The sequence below is a fragment of the Phocoena phocoena genome, chromosome 4 (assembly GCF_963924675.1).
Source record: "Phocoena phocoena chromosome 4, mPhoPho1.1, whole genome shotgun sequence".
Taxonomy (NCBI): domain Eukaryota; kingdom Metazoa; phylum Chordata; class Mammalia; order Artiodactyla; family Phocoenidae; genus Phocoena; species Phocoena phocoena.
In genome coordinates this window covers 69,191,536-69,211,485 of record NC_089222.1, presented here as the reverse complement: position 1 = coordinate 69,211,485, position 19,950 = coordinate 69,191,536, and the positions used below count along the sequence as shown (strand labels likewise).

The following is a 19,950-nucleotide window of genomic DNA, read 5'->3' as shown; positions in this document are numbered from 1 at the left end:
TTGTCATTACAGATACTTTGAAATTGTTTTTATGTTCAGCACTACTTGAATTTCTTGTTATTTAGACATGTCTTTTAGATCTTATTTTATGCCTTAATAAAGAAGCATATATGTTGTCATATTATAAACTCATTTTAAGTATTATGATAATTCTGTTTCTATATATTAGTAACCTTTGAACTCATGACATTTGTCCATTTAAAAACAATATTCTGAGAAGGGGTCCACAGTGGCCCACGACACAGAAAGAGCTTATGAATTCCTAGATTTAGTTATGGGTGAAATCTTTGGGCTACAGTATGGAAAATGGATCTCAGACCTATAACCTTCTCTCGGTGAGTATGAGAAAATAGAAAATGCATGCCCTGAGAAGGAGAAAAAATGATGGCATATACATGAACATCACAAGTGTTTGTAAGCAACAAAGAAATTGTTTTGTATACGTTCATGCATAGTAAGGTAACAAGATAATCCTGGCCTTGTGAATAATTCAAAAGCAAGTAAAGAAGTAGTAAAACTATCTGGACTAAAGGACCAAAGGTCTTATCTCATATAATGTAATCAAAGAACAGCAAATAACATGTACAGCTCTCCTAAGCAAAATTACTATAATTTTTAGAAATCTTTTAATAAAATAGTTGCAAAACTCTAACCTGTATATTCTTGCTACTAAATGTAGGAAAACATTCATTTTAGTCCTGTGACTTTATCATATACATTTAAATGATTCTCAAATATCTTTGCAACAGATGATAGAAAAATTTAACATTTAATGTTTTTTGAGTTAGCATTATACTTTGAAAGAAATCTAAAATTTTTTTCAATTAAAATTCAAGAATGTGTATAGAAATATATTATGCAATATCTATTACTTATCTCCCATTGTTTTCCAAATCTCTAATAGACAAATTTAATGTTTGCTTTAAGACCAAGAACAGGAATTCCTGAATAAAAAATGAATCCTGAAGGAAAATCTCACAAGAAGTGTCCTTGGAATCTAATTCGAAGGGGTAAAACGTCCACTATCAAAAATAAAAATATAAAAGACATAAATTATATGTAAAAAAGAAAACGATTAATTTGTATATGTCATTCTAAATAAATGCTAAATAAAACAATCCTGATATAGGAGGTCACCTTTGTTGTTAAACCATAGAGTACAAAGGAGCAGAGTCTCTGTATTCTAACTGTAGTCGTGAAACAAAATATAGAGTCTTGATTAGGGGAAATCCTCAATTTTTCAAGCTCATGCGTAAACTTCTGTGCAAATGCAGTAGCTGTCCTTAACACTTCCAACCTTCTGGAAGTAGCTGGAGGTGAAGGGAAAGGTAGAGAAAAAGGCAAAAGAAAATTGACCAGTTTTGACCTCTGAAGATCATTAATTACTAATATCTTTTCTTTATACAACACTCAGTGGGACCATCACAATCTGGTTCCAGAGACACTGACTAAGATTATAGAGGTTTTGTACTGCACAGTCCAGAGGGTAACAATATGAATGATTGCTGAATACAGCATCCCTGTTTGGTCCTAACTCTCCTTCCCAATTTTATTTTTAACCCTGCTTCTTAGGTTGTAGGTTGATACTGAACCTACACCATGCTATTTAGTCATCCCAAGAACATGCCCTGAATGTTCATGCTTTTAAGCCATCTCTTACCTGACTTCCTTTTAACAGAATAATTTTTCTTAATCCAATTAACCTTTCAAAAATAGTAGTGGTTATTTGGGTCAAAATTTGCTGTTATTACGGAATTCGGCAAATCATCTTTTTTCACCATTTTTGGAAAATTATTAAAAAATACCCATAATTTCTTTAAATAGTGATTCTCTTCTACTTATCACCATTAAATTCTAATTAGATTAAATTGTATGCTATAATTTCTCATTGTGTTCTGCATACCTTTGTGATATATTCTGAGTCATTTTCTTAGCGTTATCATTTGGTGAATGTATTTACTCTTCTGCCAGGTCTAATCTCTTGTTTATCTCATAGTTTCATTTCATTTCTTTAATTTGTTATGAAACATTTCAAACACAGGCGAAAATAGAATAGTATAGAAGACTCCCAGGTATGCATCATTCTAAGTCAACAATTACTGATTATGGTAGGTCTTGCTTCATTTATTCCATTCCCACTCCTGTATTATTTTGAAGCAAATCCCAGACAAATACTTACAACTAAATATTTAAATAACAATAAATCTAATTTTTAATGTAACCACAGTACCATTTTCATATTTAAAAAGACAGTAGGGCTTCCCTGGTGGCGCAGGGGTTAAGAATCCATCTGCCAATGCAGGGGACACGGGTTCGAGCCCTGGTGGGGGAAGATCCCACATACCGCAGAGCAACTAAGCCCGTGCACCACAACTACTGAGCCTGCGCTCTAGAGCTTGAAAGCCACAACTACTGAGCCCACGTGCTGCAACCACTGAAGCCCACGCGCCTAGGGCCCAAGCTCCGCAACAAGAGAAGCCACCGCAATGAGAAGCCTGAGCACCACAAGGAGAGCAGCCCCCGCTCGCCGCAACTAGAGAAAGCCGCGCGCAGCAACAAACACCCAACACAGCCAAATAAAATAAAATAAAATAAAAAAGAGACAATAATTACTTAAAATCATTAAGTAGCCACAGTGCACGTTCACAATTGTCTTTTACACGTGTTAATTTTTAAACAGACCATTGCTTGAATTAGAACCCCCCAAAATTGTGACTAGTTAATAAGTCCCTTAAATCTACTTTGATCTTTTGGATCCCTTCCCTCCTCCATCTCTTGTTTTTCTTCAAATCTTTGTAAATTATTTATTGAAGAAACTAGGTTATTTATTCTGCTGTTTTCTACAGTCTGAATTGCTGTTTGCTTCCCTATAATGTTTCTGAAGTCATTTCTTTGTCCTCTGTATTTCCTGGAAATTGGCAGGTAGAACTAGAGGCAAGAAATTTTTTTTTTTTTCAGTTCTGTTATATAGGTAGTGTTGAGTTCTTCCATCAGGGAGCGTATAATGACTCACTATTTTTCCTTTTGTGTTGTTAGCAGAAACTGACAATCACTGTCTAGAGCCATCATTTCATTAGGGTTTGCAAAATAGAGACATTCTAATACTACCACTCCTTCTCCATTTATTAGCTGGAATAATTCTATAAAGGAGAATTTCTACATCTACTAATTCTATTGTTTCTTCATTGCTTTAATTGTTTCTTCACAATTTCTATAAAGAGAAAATTCCACGTTTTCCTTCTTCTCCATGTCTGCAAGCAACGATTTGTTGTAATATCCTTTTATGCTCAGTTAATAGCCACGAAGCCATCAAAAACTCATTCTAAATTTCATATGTTCCCCCTACTGTCCCTGAGTTGCTTGATACTTCGCTGTTTCTATATTGTCAGACTGCATAACTATAACACATGGCACTCTTTTTTTTTTTTTTTTGTAACCATCATCACACTTTAATTCTAAAGTTACGTTCACACCAATTCTTATGATGTTACCTCTCCAGTCATTTTGATTGTTTGAAGAATTTCATCCAGTAGCTTCCTCAGGAAGTATTCATGAGAACAATATTCCCTAATTTTTTACACACTTATAATAGCTTATTTTTAGCCTTTGTATGTGAAAATCTGTTCAAATGACTAAGTGCTTGCCAATTTCCTTTTCTTACAAGCCAAGCTATGTTAGATAGATTATATCTCCTAATATAGTATCTCTTTATGACACTTCCTAAGGAAATTGGTATGATGGAATCTCAATGTAGATTATATATATTTATAAGATTTATGTAATAAATATTTGGTGTATATGCTATGTATGCTATTATAAATTCATATATAAATATTTACATAAATGTTTACATGTTGACTTTCAAATTATTTTGTAGACTGTACTGCAAGATCCAGGAATCAAAGAAATACTATTTATTAGAAGGCACAATATTTTCTCCACTTAACCTTTGGCTTTCTATAACCTTCTTTAAAAATTGCCTCTCTTCTTGCTTTGTGTTATAATTTGTTATAAATATTTCTATGTTTCTTATTGGTATGTGATCTCTTTGAGGGACAAAGACTGTATTTTCCTTTATTCCACCGTCACCCAACACAGTGCCTAGAACATAAGTGGAACTAACTTGTATTTGTTTAATTAGAATACGATCTGAATTTCAAAATACATGTGTGGTATTTTTTTCAAGTACATGTTGGATAAATTATAGTCCCAAAGTGATGATTTTATTTACTAGTGTAACTCTGAGAATCTTTTAGAAGTCTAGCAAATTGCATCCTGTATTGATGAGAATCATCGAGCAAAAGCAAAGTCACGGACCAGGAACAAATGTGATGTGTCCTAGAACTCCAAGTAACCAAGTGAAACTGGACTAAAGGATGTGGAAATGAGTGCAGGAAGAAAAGAGGTGCCAGATTATGAAAATTTTCATAGAATTTCCTTAAGGAGTTTGCTTTTATCTTGTAAGCAATGGGAACTTTTCATGGAAAGATTTTTTTGCGGTACGCGGGCCTCTCACTGCTATGGCTTCTTCCGTTGCAGAGCACAGGCTCCGGACGCGCAGGCTCAGCGGCCATGGCTCACGGGCCCAGCGCTCCGCGGCACGTGGGATCTTCCCGGACCGGGGCACGAACCCGTGTCCCCTGCATCAGCAGGCGGACTCTCAACCACTGCACCACCAGGGAAGCCCTCAGAAAAAGATTTTTGTGTTAGATGATCCCCCTGGTAGCAGAGTAAAGGATGCATTCACCAATAAAGGGGTGAGGATGGCGGTGGAAGTGGAGATGGGGGAAGACTGGAGATGGGGAAAGACTGGAGAAAGAAAACATGTCAAAGAGATGATTTAGGCCAGAATTAGGAAAGCCTTAATGTAAAAGGATATTCTGGAGATATTAAACATATAAAACAAGTAGAATTTAGAGAATTTAGTGAATAATGGAACGTTTAATGTAAGCAAATGGAATGCTGGTGAGCAAAACGGATCCTAGTAAATTCCCCAAATTCCAGACTTTGGGGAATTGGGTGATCTTTTGTGTCACTGCTGCTGTGAAATGTACAGCATGAGGAACAGATACTGAGGGGGTAGAAAGTGAATTAAGTTTGGAATGACTGCTTTAAAGTACTGACACTTACTCAATGATTAAAGAGAGATTTAATTATTCTAATTCTGTTATAATAGTTAACAGTTTACAAAGTACTCATTTGATTTTTTATAGAGGTAAGTAATTATCCCCATTTTCCAGATAAATAAGCTGAGGATCACAGAGAATAAGATTCTTACACAAGTCACATGGCTAGAAATGCTTAGAAATTTGACTTAAACATATGTGTCCTGACTCCAGGTCCTGAGAGCTCTTCACTGCCTTCTTGGTATAGGAGAGGGGACTTATTCACATCATTTGGAATGCTGTGTAACAAGGGTAAAAATAAAATGGTATTGTGGTTACCTTTATTAACTAGAAAATGCAACTGACCGGAACATTTATCTCATAGGACGCACGTTTCCCCTTGCTTCCCAAATGCTGTTATGTCTTGTAAGAACTACTTTATATTTACATGCAACAGAATCTTCTCCAGAAAACATTTTGACAAAAATATTTGTGCGTACCGTAGCAGTTATTTTGCTCCCTAAACATTATTTCTAAAATGATGCCATTAAACTCAGAAATTAGCTAAGACACTTTTAAATCTGTTTACCTACAAGGTTTTCATTGTATTTTTTTTAATGTGGACTTCTCTGTTTTTGAACCCAGAGTGGAAGAATTAGAAAATGAAAATGTTCCTTCTCTAAGAGTTCACTTACCTCTGTTTACCTTTATGATCTACAGAGCCAGCTGAGAGTCTGTCCAGGGGAGAACCAAAACCAGAGAAGCTTCTTTTCTTCTTTGTTTCAATCACATCATTCTCCAGAGACACAAGTTCATCAAGAAGTAAGAGTTTTGCTGCCAGATCAGTGGCTGATTTCTCTTCCTTGACTGTGGGTGGTGACTGAACGTCTAAGACTCTAGAATCAAAGGCCTATAGGGCAGGAAAGGTGATTCCATTCATTAACGAGAAGAAAATACATACAATCATCTGCATTTGGCTTTTGCTATTTTTAGCTGACATGCCTGTCATGAACCTTGATTTCTCATGAGTTATGATCCAGAGAGAAAGACTTTTGGGGACAAAAACACATAGAGATGAGGTTTATCCAAAAGAAATGAAAGGGAAACTAAATACGCACACACACATACACATACACACAAAGAAAAAAAAAAGGTAAACTCCTCTAAAGGAGGCCTGCCTCTAATATTTAGTATAACTGATTATTCTTTCAGATTCTTTCCCAGTAGCAACTGCATCCTTCCTTATTACTCCAAAAGCACTTTATCTATACTTCTTTCATCACTGCCATCATTACATTTTCCCTTGTATTAGATTAGCTACAATATATTTGTATTGCCTATTAGATTGTGAGTAACTTGAGGGCAAAGACTATGTCTAATTAGTCTTTTATCTGCTCTATTCAATGCCTATCCCAGTATTTTGCTCATGGTTAGTACTCAGTAAATTTCTGCTGAATATTTATTGAATGAATTCTGAAAAAGTCTAAACCTCATGTTATTTTCTTTTCACCACTCATTCATTCCTTACTGATTCAAGCCACTAAACATCCACTGTGCAGGTCCTGCGTTAGACCCAAGAGATCCAAAAATGAGTAAAATCCAGTCTGTGCCCTGAAGGAGCTTACCATCTCCACCCATGTGATTTACTAACAAATATTAATGAGTGTCTACGATGAGTCAGAGCTATCCCAAGGACTTTATTGTCCCATGTCAGATTTCTTGTTTATTTGTTTGTTTACACATATTGCCACTTGGCATGTCATCCAAACCATAAAAGTGTAAGCTTCCAGTTTGTGAAGTCTGTCTTCCTTTCTCAGGTGCAGTCACAGCATTTCAGAAAATGTTCCTGCTAGAAATCTGGGGTCATTTTGTTGTGCAGGGGATGCTACTTCTTTCCCAAGAGCCTGAGACTATTCCCCCGTGGGAAGAAGGGTTAATAACTACAGGGGTCTCTTCCCTTTCCTCCTTTAGTCACATTCTTGCCAGACTCTTGGTCTGGGAAAGACTCTTTTTCTTCACTTCCTGTCTTTATTTTTGAGTTACTTCTCTTATTCTCTTTCTATTCCCTTCATTTTTTTCTCAATAAAATGAAACGGTAGTACTTTCCAAGCCTTTTCATCATTGACTCACACAATTCTCTTTTGCAATACTTAGAGTCCACCTCAAAGCTCTGAGACCTAAAGTCATTGAGCTCCTTCTTTCCTAAACCAGTGAAATCTGCTCTAAGTCTGGCCAGTTCTTTCTGGAAAACCCCTCTTGCCCTGCGCTTTCTGATTCCCATGAGGAGAGATTTATATCAGGTCCTCTTCACTGCTTAGTGTACACTCTCAATCACCGTATAATTTATTTATCTCCTCTCTCTCTCTCTCTTTTTTCTATTCTGTCCTGAATACTGCCATGAAGTTAATTATCCCTGAACACTACTTTCATCATATAAAAACATTAAAAATCTCTATAGCTCTTTGTAACTCATAGTTCAAAGTCCACAACTTTAACGAAAACCTCAACTTCTGTTACTTCCCTACATAAGCCTGGCAGCATAGAAACTAAAGAGGGGAAGGATGTTATAATCATGAGAAAGAAACTCTTAAGATCAGGAGGCAAACCTCCAAAGGGCAAATTGAGGAGATCTTTTATTATCTCTCAGAGCTTCTTCCAAAAACTATGTGTTCATTCTTCCAACTGACGTATATACAAAGTAGATTTTTGTTTCTTTTTAAAAATATTCTTAATCATCAGGAAAAATTCACAAAACTTGCATAAAACTTGTCCTTCAGTAAAACACATTTCAGATTCTCACTTTATGTTATTTAAGAAGCACAAAGAATGTATGTTTCTATTAAGATCAAATGAGCCAAATTAACTTTTCTCTGTGTGGCGATGTCCTCACATTTCTTTTCCTTTGTAGTTTAGTCTTGGCAGCAAGAAAACATCTGTAGAGTGATAAAATTTTGGCCCAACTACTCAAATCTTGACATGTAAATGACTTCAAATTTCACATAAAAGCACTTTATCTTCATGTAATTGATTCAATTATAAATATGACTGAAATTATAATGAATTTTCTCCTATAGTTTTTGGTCTATGGAATACAAATCTTTGTTGTTACTTACAGCTTTTTTTTTTTTTTTTTAACATTTAGATACCTGGTTTTCTCTGAATCCACGGTGAAGACAAGGTATAGAAAGAAATGCCTATTTACTTGATTTTTGTGTTATCAAACCTTCTCCCTACTTGTCAGCAACACCTGCTTCTGACATTAGTCAAAATGGCTTATGTTCATAAAAGAAGTATGGTCCCTTAAGCTAGTTTCCATTACCTCTGCTGTGACATCCACTGAGAGCACTTTTCCTGAGCTCCAGACCACCAACGTCGCAGCCAGGATAAAATGTGCACTTGCCAATCTCCAGTCCAGCATCTAAGGGTCATACACATCAGGGTTAACATTGATTAGTCTGGCAAGATAGAAAACAAAAATGTCTATAAAGTTTGTTATAGGCAGGTAATAAACCAAATTATTCAACTACTATACGTTGGAATGCACCTCTGCAAAACTTATATAGTAGTTAATAGAAGCTGTCAATCTCCCAGAATGAATTCTATCAAGACTTCATTTTCATGGAAACCTAGACTGGGGTTGTAGAGCTATAATCATAATTTAACTCTAAGCCAAGTCTGAAAAATCTAGTTTGTGTAACTTTATTCTTTGACTCTCTAATCCACAGACTACAACCTCATGTACCTAAGGGGAAATGTGTTAAATTGACTAGGTATGAGAGACTAAGGCCTGGTGGGATTTGTGGTGAGCAAGAGAGAATGTGCTGAGTCTAAAAGCAATTCAATTCAAAATTTCAGAAACATCACAGTTCCAATAGGAGACTATCTTTATGTCCTGTGATATGTAAGGATTTCTTGAGCAAGATACAAAAAGGTAGATCTCATGGAAAAAATTAACGAATTACACTATATCAAAATTGAAAAATTCTACATGATAAATACAATAAACAATTTACAATAAAAAACAAATTAAAAATGGAATATATTTTCAACAGATATAAAAAAGAAAGATTAGCATTTGAAACATTTAAATAACTCTGATAAATAAAATTTTAAAAACAGACTCACAATTAAGTAAAACTGGGCCAAAGTTTATAAGGAGACATGTATCTCAAAGTTCATAGCTTCATTTTAGATAGTAGTAAAAAAACGAATCAACTCAAGTACCCTACTCAAGAGGAAATGGATTGATTGAATGAGGTAAATTCATACTATGGACTTTACGCAAATAAATTAAATATGGATGTTATCTACTGTTAAAAACAAATGACCTGAATGTTATTATATGCAAGGATTTAAAAAAACAGATTTGAGGGGAGATTAGAAGTTCTAGAACAATACATATGCCATGCTACCATTTACCTAAATTGGAAGTACGTAAAGCAATTTCATATATTTTGAAATCTATACATATAATTAAAATATAAACCAATGGAACTTGATTCATGACTATGATTACTTCTGGGGAGGGTGGGGAGTATATGAGATTATGGAGAAAACATAAGGAACTCAGTTTTTATCTCTCCCTATATACATAGTAAAGCAAACATGTTAAAAGATTACATTTGTTAATTCTGTGTAGTAAGCACAAAGGTATATCATTTATGAATTTTTACATTAAAAAAAACTATAAATCCAATTAAAGCTTATCTACAACTGAGATCAGGCCTGCGGGATGCCAGTCTTGCCACTGGTTAAAGCAGAAGGCCTTGCCCTGCTGGGAGAAGCTCACGGGCTGTGAGCTACCAACAGAACGGGCTTGACTTCACCACTTAGCACATGACATTGGGAAGTCCCCCAGGCCATCCTTCATGAATGAGAAGTTTCAGTAAACTTCTGTTGCCTTAAAAAAAACCATTTGGAAACCTACAGGGAGCAAAAAGAAAGGGATCCTAGGATCCATCTGAAGAACTGGATTTGACTCATATTTACTTTAGTAATAGTGTGACGTTGAGAGTGTGTCATTTAACCTACTTGAGCTTTATTTTCCATATTTGTGAAATGAGGAGTAATTCTGACCTCAGAAGAACTTTTTGAGAGGATTGGATTAATTCATGTATAACCTCTTTATCCCATATAGCATTTATAATTTTTAAGTGAAAGAACATTTATGAGACATTACTAAATATTTCTTTAATAACTACATTCTCTTTGGTGTGATCCAAGATTTTCTTTATGACATTTCCTTAAAATGGTGTTATTGTGAAACCTCAGTGTGGATTTTAGTTATAAATGTATCTGCTAGAATACAGACAAATAAGACCTAGACAGAGTAACATCTGTATTAAATGTGTATTAATACTTAAAACGGAGATAAAATATTTTAGTATTGTCTATAACATTTATTTATCAAATATAATCTTAATTTTCATGTAATGCAGCCTAAACTAGTTCTTCATTATGTCATCAATTACTCTACTTTGCAATCTAGTCATGCAATGTTGTTCACTAGCTGTTTCTCTGTATTCCACAATTTCTGGAAGGGAGCAGTACATTCTGTGTTCTCTTTCTGACAAACTTATATTTAATATTTGAGTTTTTTGATAAGTATCTAAAAACAGCTAATCATGATTATTTCTCTAAATTGAGACAGGAGAAAAATAACAAGCATGAATGTAAAAGTTATCTGGTAAAAATACCAACCAAACACTGCATTACTTATTTCTTTAGAAAATCAGCCATTGAATCATTCTTCCTTCTGATTTTGCTGCTGTCTCTGACTTCCCTCAGCAAAAGGGAACACATGTCAAAAACATAAGTGTATTTTTACAATGAGCTCGTATTTCTGGCATATCTGTTTTTTTAAATAGCTCTTTCATTCAATCAAAGATAAACTACCGTTGTGATGTTTTTCTTCCACTTTTTTTTATCCTGCTAAAAACAGGTTACAAAGTGTGAAATTGCTCAATTTTATGAGCTTTCCCATGTGGATTGCCTTCAACTATTTTTATGCACATTTTACTAACCAGTTTTCTCTTCATCTCTGCAATCTTATAAAAGGTACAGGATGATGAGTGTTTGTAATATTGATGATTATGTCTGAGGCATATATTTTTGTGCTTGGGTGTATATAGGAAAAAAGTCATAATGTATCATCTTACAGATAACCACATCCTGATTATTTGGATAGGGAGATATAAAAATAAATGCTGAGTTTAAATACACCCATTTAATGGTTTAAAGCCATGCTTGCAGCCAGTTAACGAAAAGGCCAAGTTCCTAAATATGGCATTTGGTACACTAATGAAAACAAACACCCTGGCACCTGCCACACAAAAGACATTTGATTAACTAGTTGAAACTTGATTGCTACAAAATTAGAAACAGAGGAAATTATAGGGAGGGAAGGAAAAGACCAGGTTCAGCTCCATTTTCCTATTTTGTTGATAGTGGATAAATATAGCCCATGACTAAAAATCTACCCAGCCCCATGTACACTCCAGATCACAGAAAGAACACTCAAAGGATGTTCATTGTGTGAATACATGATAATGGAGGTGTTTGCAATTTCTTTTAGTACAGCTATACTTTTCATTGAGTAATTTTTGAATAACATTCCTCTAATGTGAGGAGCTTCAAAAGAGACAGTGGGCATGGGATCTGCCTTATAAGAAGATTAAGCTCTGAAAGTCCAGCAGTAAAGTAACTGGTTTAATTATATTTAAACTAGGATTAAATGAGAAGTCTGTTAAAATGAAGAAAGATGTTTGCATTATTGAGAATCAGTGCTGCAATGAGTCATTGTTACTGTGAAGAATGATCTCTCAAGTGGGCTCTGTGGGAAAAAGAAAAGATTGGTTCCCACTGATCCAAACTATCTGCCTTTGAGGGCTGGTGTTGAAGAAAAACAAATCACTCAGGTGACGAAGGAAATTTCTCTTCAACAACGTCTGACTTAGGGATAGTAGATCTAACCATTAGAAACTCACAAAAGGACTGAGTTTGGGGGTTGATTCTTGATAACTTCTGGGATAATTTCTTGATTAGAACTATTCCAGATAGACTCTATCCACCCTATTTTCAACAGAAGTTAAAAATAAAGCCTTAGTTAAAGATGAAGGACTTTGAAAAAGTAATTATTATTATTTTTAATCCTCTTCTTCTGCTTTGGCATTGCAGACATTTAAGTGAGATTTAACAGGACATGTTATGAAGGGTCTCTAGTTCTGACATTGGGAAATGACCGTGTGTACCTGCACACAACACTCCCCAAATCTTCTTTCTCTGAAAACGGGGGTGGTCTTCTAGGCAAGTGGTGGATCATCTTGGTCCCGCAGTAAATCTGTAAAACGGAGTAAGTTCTTCTTCAATCTACCCTTTACCCTGCCCCATAAAGTCGTGGTCACCCAGGTCTTTTTGATAATAGACGAAAGCTTCCAGGATAGTAGATAGCAGAATAACTATCATTTTTTATTTTAAAGACGGGCCTAAAAGGGGCAGTGGTTAACACAGTCTGTGTGGCTCGCTGTGATAGAAAGAGACCTGATCTAGAGGTTCTGAGACTCAGGCCCTGCCTTGGCTCAGCTGCTAATTCACTGTATGATTTTGGACAAACCCTTTCCTCTCTAGACTGAGTAAACTGAGGTTAGCCTCCCTGACCTCTAAAGTTGCTTCTAGCTTTTGTAAAGTCCGTTTCTGAATCCGGCTCTTTTCTGGTGGAAGCACAGACTCTGTATGTAGGTAATGATAATAGTTGGTGTAGGTTTGGCTGGGAAAACCTTTCTGCTGTCCCTCAAATCAGCTGAGTCTATACATAAGATTTTGCACCTAGGTTTTCACATAAATATGCTCCTCTTGAATTTTAAGTATTTCTAGCTGAAAAGACAGGGCCTTCAAATCTTTGATTTTAAGATTTTATTTATGGTAAGCAATCCCATTTTATAAATGTATTTTAAGAAAGAAAAAATGCTACCGATTAAATTATGCCATGCTATCAAGTGTAAGACATTCCAACTTCAGAGATGTCAAATGTGCACAGAATGGATGAAATATGCTATATCTATTTACTTTCAAATGTTTACTTGGATTTTTTTTCATCATGCTTAAGATAGTATACTCAATTCCCCCATACTTTCAAAACAAACATTGTTAGAGCTGAGGGAGGATCCAGATTCCCTAGCATGCAGCAGTTATATCTGCTCTTATGGGGTCAGAGAAAGAAAGCATTGTACGATATTTAACACATTATCAGTTATAAATTTTAAAAATCACATAATGTTAAAAAATTTAAAGATTTGATTGATTCCTTATTCCTCTGCATTTGTAGTTAATAGTCTATCAAAGGAAAATAATCATTTGTATATTTTCAGAGTACTCACAAGTCTTAGTATTAGTGGATACAAAATCACTATTATCAAAAGCTCCTATTTGGGTTATAAAATAGGAATTTTTGAAAATAGAAATTTTCAGATATCTGAAACACCACCAGTTTCACATATACACATATTTTTTCACATATGTACATATATTTTTCACACAATGTTTTTCTAAAAATCTTTAGATAAACTAATGAGTATTTTAAAAATAAAAATTTTCAGTCAATAAATGGACATTCATCATCAGAAAAATATTTCTATGATGGTGAGGAAAAACTCAGAATTAGGCTTGAAGGATAGGGATAAGTGTCCGTGCTATGCTTGGTAACCTTGAGCAAGATGCTTAAACTGTCAAAATTGTCTAATAAAACTCATTTTATGAACTCACATTTTAATTAATTAATTTTGTTTAATTTAAAATTATTTAATTAATTTACAAATAGCACAAATCATTATGGATTTGCCTTGTTTGCCAGATAAGAGCAATAAAAACATTTACTTTCATATTTAATATTATTTATTAAAACATATAAAGATATACATGTATCTGTGAAAAAACACTGCATCATTTTTATTCTTATTTTATCATAGGTGAACTTTTCAATGGAGACTCTAAATTTTGCATGAAAACATTTTGAAAACTATAAGATAATATGGAAAGATTAACTACATGGTATAAAAATGATTATTTCTGAGCTGAAGGCAAGTGTTTGATGACAAGTCCTTCCAAGGAAAGTAAAGCTTATACTCAACCACCACCTAGGGAATCTGGGGCCATTCATAGAGACAATCAGCAAAGCTTATGTTAAACAATCAAGAGGATACATAACAGTTTGACATGATACAGATAATCTTGATATTTCAATGAGTGACATTTGAACAGGGTGTTAAGTTTGTGTCTAGTTTTCATTGATGAGAGAAGCAACCAGATGCTTGAGACACTTTCCTGCTAGAAAGCAGAGACTTGGACGCTGGAGTCTCTTCTTTATTGGTGCTGCAATTCCACTGCCTATGGTGCAATCGGCTCCACAAACAAGCGAACTAAGTGTGGCTTTGGCACTTATAACTTCAGAAGTGGGGATTAGTTTTGGATCCTCATAAAGTCAAATACTAGATTTAAAATCATTGAGGATTTTCACCCAAGAGCAACTGAATTACAACTGGTAGTTTTTGTCACTAGCATACATATAATCTATATCATTCTCACAGAAATACATCTGAGAAATACTCATGGTGTTTAGCCGTTTGTTTAAAATTCTCTTTATGAAATTTGCTATTTTCAGTAGATTGTGTGATGGGTATTTGCTTTATATTTTGAGTGTGATTTTGAAAGGAAGGTGCAAATTGAGACTGAGAAATTTAACATTTCCTTTTTTTTTAAGAAATGAAAATGTCAGGAATGTATTCTTTCTCATTTCTCATTGCTCTTCCGTTGGCAGTAGTTAATTTTCCGAAGCCACATAGCCAGTTAGAAGAAGAGCCAGAACAACAATGTAATGCTGTCAGACTCTCAGTTTCATGCTCCTTCAAGTATAACTTATTTGTAAAAGTATAAACATTTTCCCATCTCCAAAACAGATTGCTTATAAAGTCAAATGTTTATGGGTGAGGTGTTCTTAATGTGGCAGACACCTGCATTTTAAAAAGACTTTCCCTGGGGGGCTTCCCTGGTGGTGCAATGGTTAAGAATCCGCCTGCCAATGCAGGGGACACGGGTTCGAGCTCTAGTCCGGGAAGATCCCACATGCTGCGGAGCAACTAAGCCCGCGAGCCACAACTACTGAGCCCGAGTGTCACAACTACTGAAGCCCGTGCACCTAGAGCCCGTGCTCCAAATGAGAGAAGCCACCACGATGAGAAGCCCGCGCACTGCAACAAAGAATAGCCCCCGCCCACCGCAACTAGTGAAAGACTGCGTGCAGCAACGAAGACCCAACACAGCCAAAAAAAAAAAAAAAATTCTTTGAAATGAATTTCCTTGAATGCTAAAAATCAGGAAGAATGATTATTTACTGGTATACATGTGTTAACTGATTTTATTCTGTCTGACAACATTTTTGTTCTTTTTCAGACACTACTGCCTTCCAAAATCATAAAATTTTGTTGTTAAATATCTCAATTTTTTTTTCTATTTGGAATTCTCAATCATACTACTAGTATCTTTCTTGCACAAAGTTAAGAAGGCAGAAACCTACAATAACACTAGTAAGATCCCACTATTAAGAAGCCCAGGTATGTATGTTTAACAAACTATTTAAATGTTACTGTAAACTCCTTGACGGTAGGAACTATGACATGTTCACTATTGTATCTCAGCAACGAACATAACGCCTGGCAGAGAGTCAACATTATGTGTTGAATGAATGAATGAATGAAGCAGCCCTATGTAGTTGGTAAACAGAAATGTGGGACAGGTATTAACTTCCCAGTTTTATTGATACGGAAACTTAGGCTTAGAGATGGGAAGAGATTTGCCCAAGTTTTACACCTACAGTAATATATGATGAAGTTCATGCCAAAATCCCGGTATGTCCATTAATGTTTCACATCACAGATTCTCATTCTAATGAAAGAGACATGCATCATTATTCCCTAATCATTATACCAGTAAAGTTTCAGATTTCTCCTTATCAAACACTAATTTGTGCTCAGATCCCTGAATTATTATAAGTTTCTTCATGTAAAACTATGTTATCTAGAAAGACAAGAGAACTTGGTGTATGATTGTGTGCAATTCTGGTAAGGGAATTTGTTCTTTAATTCTAATAATGAATAATGGGAAAAATAAGAATCTTCAAAACTAGAGATAGGGAAAAACTGGTAGAGTTGCACATAAACATTCTGTTTAGCCATTTGATACGGAGGTCATTTTTATGTGGTATAAAAAGGCTTTCAAAGGGTAAAGTTGGATAACTGCAGTTAAACATGGCATATATTAGCATCAGGGTAGTGTGGAATACTACCACCTCCTTCACCCTTTACCCCACTTTGTACTTATATATACTGTTTAATAAAATAGAATTATAGCAGGGTGATAGAAAATAAAATATAATAAAGAAAGTAATATTGATTGGGGGAAGGAAATTTTACTAAAGAGAGTTATAAATGGAAATCACTCTTAACATTTAATGTTACAGTATATTATGCATTATCATTAATTTCAGCCACAATATTTTATGAAAATATTAGCATACAACTATAAAGAATATTATAATGAGAAGAAAACAAAGGGAAGAAATCTGTTATACTTAAAACATAATTATTCTTCAAACTCTAATTATATTAACAAAACTAAATTTTAATTGAATTTTAATATGATTTTATATCATTTATATTTTGTTTTATAGTTCATAAGATATCTCTATTAAACATTTTTTTAAAAATCACTAATTATGTTGTCACAGTCATGATTTTCCCATAGTTTTTGTAATATTGACAGTGTAGCATAGTCAGGCTGTGTCATGGAAGCAGAGCCAGCCTGAGTGTTATGGGAATTAAGGAGCTTGTTACAGGAATTAGACCTTACACAAGCATGGGAACAGTCAGGGAGGGATGGACTGCCAAGGAGGTAGAGGAGGAGATGTCACTTCCTAAACCTCTTAGTGCCGCAGCATGGATGGACAAGTCAGAGTTTGCAAGGAAATGCAACCACCAAAGTGGGACTACAGGGAAGCCATGGAGAGGTCCATGGAAAGGTCCATGGAGAGGTCCATGGAAAGCCACAGCTATCACTTGGTGGGTCAGCAGCCAAGTTCTCAGGGTGGCCCAGGTGATATTTTAAAGGTGCATTTTTCACATGTTTAGAGTCTTATGTGTCATAGGAACATAGGGTTTTAGAAAGGAAGGAGGCTCTCATTAGAAACTGTGGAATTTACCACCCTCAATAGATGGAGACAGCCAGACTCAGAGGTAATTAACTTGTCCGAGGGAGAGGAAATGAAGGGGAGATGTAAAATGGATTAAGAGGAGGAGGCATGGAAGAGGGGTTGTTTCTGGAGGGAGCGGGTGCTTTGTTCTGAGACCAGAGCAGATGAGGCATTGATAAGGGAGAAGAGGCAAGGCTGAGCAACAGCCAGTTCAAACCAGCCAAGGCACCAGCAATTACTGGCTGGTGATGCTAACCACTGCTCCAGAGAGGTACCCTGAAAATTATTTGCAGAAAGAAGGAGGACTCAGCTAAAAATATCTCTAGTCAGAGAGATCTTTAGGCACATGGGAGTTGGCCTGTGTAGAGACGTGCCTAGGGTTAGGAGGGAACTTGTGACTCATCATTTGTACCCACACGGACTCTAGTTTTACTGAGGAGAGAAAAATGCCCCTAGGAAGCTGAGTAAAAGCTGTTGAAGACAGGACTGGGATTACAAAGCTGGTTTCCTGACTCCAAAGCATGTGTTCCTCTGATAACACCATTGAACCTAAGCAAACATTGTCTGATGTGGAGAGATCACAGTGGATGAAATATTGGCAAGGAGGTTAAGTTAGATGATGTCTAAGGATTAGCCCCAAGATTCTGTGATACTGAATCCTCATTCTCTAATATAGGGAAAAGTGACTGATATGGGAGCTTCCCCAGGTCATTCTCACATTCAGTATCACCGGCACTTTTAGTTCTTTCATCTCTTTCAATAATAACAAAATGTTGTCGAGCCCTACTGTGTGCTTAAGCTTGCATGAAGTTGCACAACTACATAGTGACACGGTTGGGGTAATATTTTGAGACTGCTTACTTTGAGTTCTGTTCATTTGAGACAAGCTCAACCAATCTAATTGTATTAATTAATGTCCAAATCATTGAAAGTATTTGAATAAGAAGTTAAAATTATAGCCCTGAGGTCCCCATACCTAGTCTACTAAACATATCTGCTTCTTTACTGCCCATGATTCGTTGTATCAGAATCAGTTTAAAACCCTGAGAAATAAAGGGCGAAAGCAAATAACCTTAAATACCTTAAATAACTTATTGAATGAAGCCACAGTACAATTCACTTAGAAAAAGGAGATGAATGCATATCTGCAGGAAGCTCTTCTTAGAAAAGTTCTATGAAGAGTGATGAAGAGTAGTACCAAAGTAAAGAGAAGACACAAAATGTGCTGACGCTTGTGGGAGACCATTAAATATAGTGCTATCAATTCTATAGCTTACATGAGCACTGAAATCATCATAAAGCATTGTTTAAATTATGTAATTTCTAGAAAGATAACTCATAAATAAATAATAATCTCATTCCTAAACCTATAATATCTATAATTGTAATTCAAAGGAGCTATATTTTGTTTTGCTAGAACTGAATTTATTGAGTGTACACTATTTCCACAGGTCAAAACCTGAAACAAAATTTTAAATTTCTTCTTAAACAGACTTCAAATGTATGTTTCAGATTAACTCTTAATTCAATAACTTAATAGTAAGAGCACTTCAAATATTGAAGAATAGACATTGATCTAAGTCTACTTTAAGCTATGTTATTAATATTATACTTGCCTATTTGAGTTTTGTAAGCATAAAATCAGATGATAATATGGGTTTGAAGAATATAGAATACAGAATTTTATTAGTTTAGGGATGTTTCCTAAGTTCCAATTGTAATAGAAATACAGATAAGAGAAAAACTTTCTTTTCTAGCTAGGTTTTTAAAATGAGGCTACTTTGTACATTTAAGAATTTCCTAACACTGGATATATTTGATGAAAGCAAAATTAATACATCTAACACACTATAGGATTATTATCTTGAGTTCCCTTTCTCTCTGTTTTAAAATAGAATATAAAAGCAAAAGTAATGTAATAAATATAAAATGCCTGAGCAAACAATTATCTCCACCCTAAGTTTGCATTACAAAAATATCTTAGATTTTTTACTCATTTTTAGAGAGGAAAATATTTCCAAAAACATTTCTGACTTTAGCTAAATCAAGATAAAATCAAAACATTTAAAAAGTATGTGAAAATTTTTTAAAAAGTTAAAAGGAAAAAGCCTAACTCTTTATCAGCTTTTATATTCAACTTACCTTGTGAAAAATCAGGAGATTCTCACTTTAGAGTCCTGTCTGTGCAGTTTCTCCCAAACTCAGCTCTGATGGTGAGATTTTGCTCTGAGTTTTTATAGTCTCAGTTATACACCCCTTACTCCAATCCCTGCCTTTGCTTTCTCTTACATCATTTCTACAGATTTTCCACTGAACATTTTCCCAAGCTTCTCCTCAATCTCTCTCTCTCTCTCATCCTTTTCCCTCTGTCTTTCCCAGTCTCTATCTCTCTTTCTCTGTTTCCCTCTCCTGTCCTTCCTCTCCATATTTATTCTATCTACTGCTTTGATCATGGAATTTAAGTAGCAACAGGAGCATGGGCTCCGGAAAATTTAAGTATACATTTAGTATTGTGTTCAGCCCTAGACCCATCACTTCTTCCTGAGGTTTTAGTCCAGCTCTGATAATTACAAATCATATTTGGGAAATAAAATGCACTAAGATTTA

General features: G+C 35.1%; 1 protein-coding gene across 1 annotated transcript in view; it reads right to left on the bottom strand.

The window, feature by feature from the left end:
- Nucleotides 1–19,536, bottom strand: part of OSTN (osteocrin) — a 37,971-nt gene extending 18,435 nt beyond the window's left edge. Inside the window, exons 1-3 of the mRNA XM_065876556.1 lie at nt 19,486–19,536; nt 8,425–8,523; nt 5,801–6,015 (exon numbers count right to left, since the gene is read on the bottom strand). Of these exons, the coding sequence (XP_065732628.1) occupies nt 5,801–6,015; nt 8,425–8,523 (314 nt within the window). The 5' untranslated portion in view covers nt 19,486–19,536. The remainder of the gene's footprint in view (nt 1–5,800; nt 6,016–8,424; nt 8,524–19,485) is intronic.
- Between the last annotated feature and the right edge of the window lie 414 nt (nt 19,537–19,950).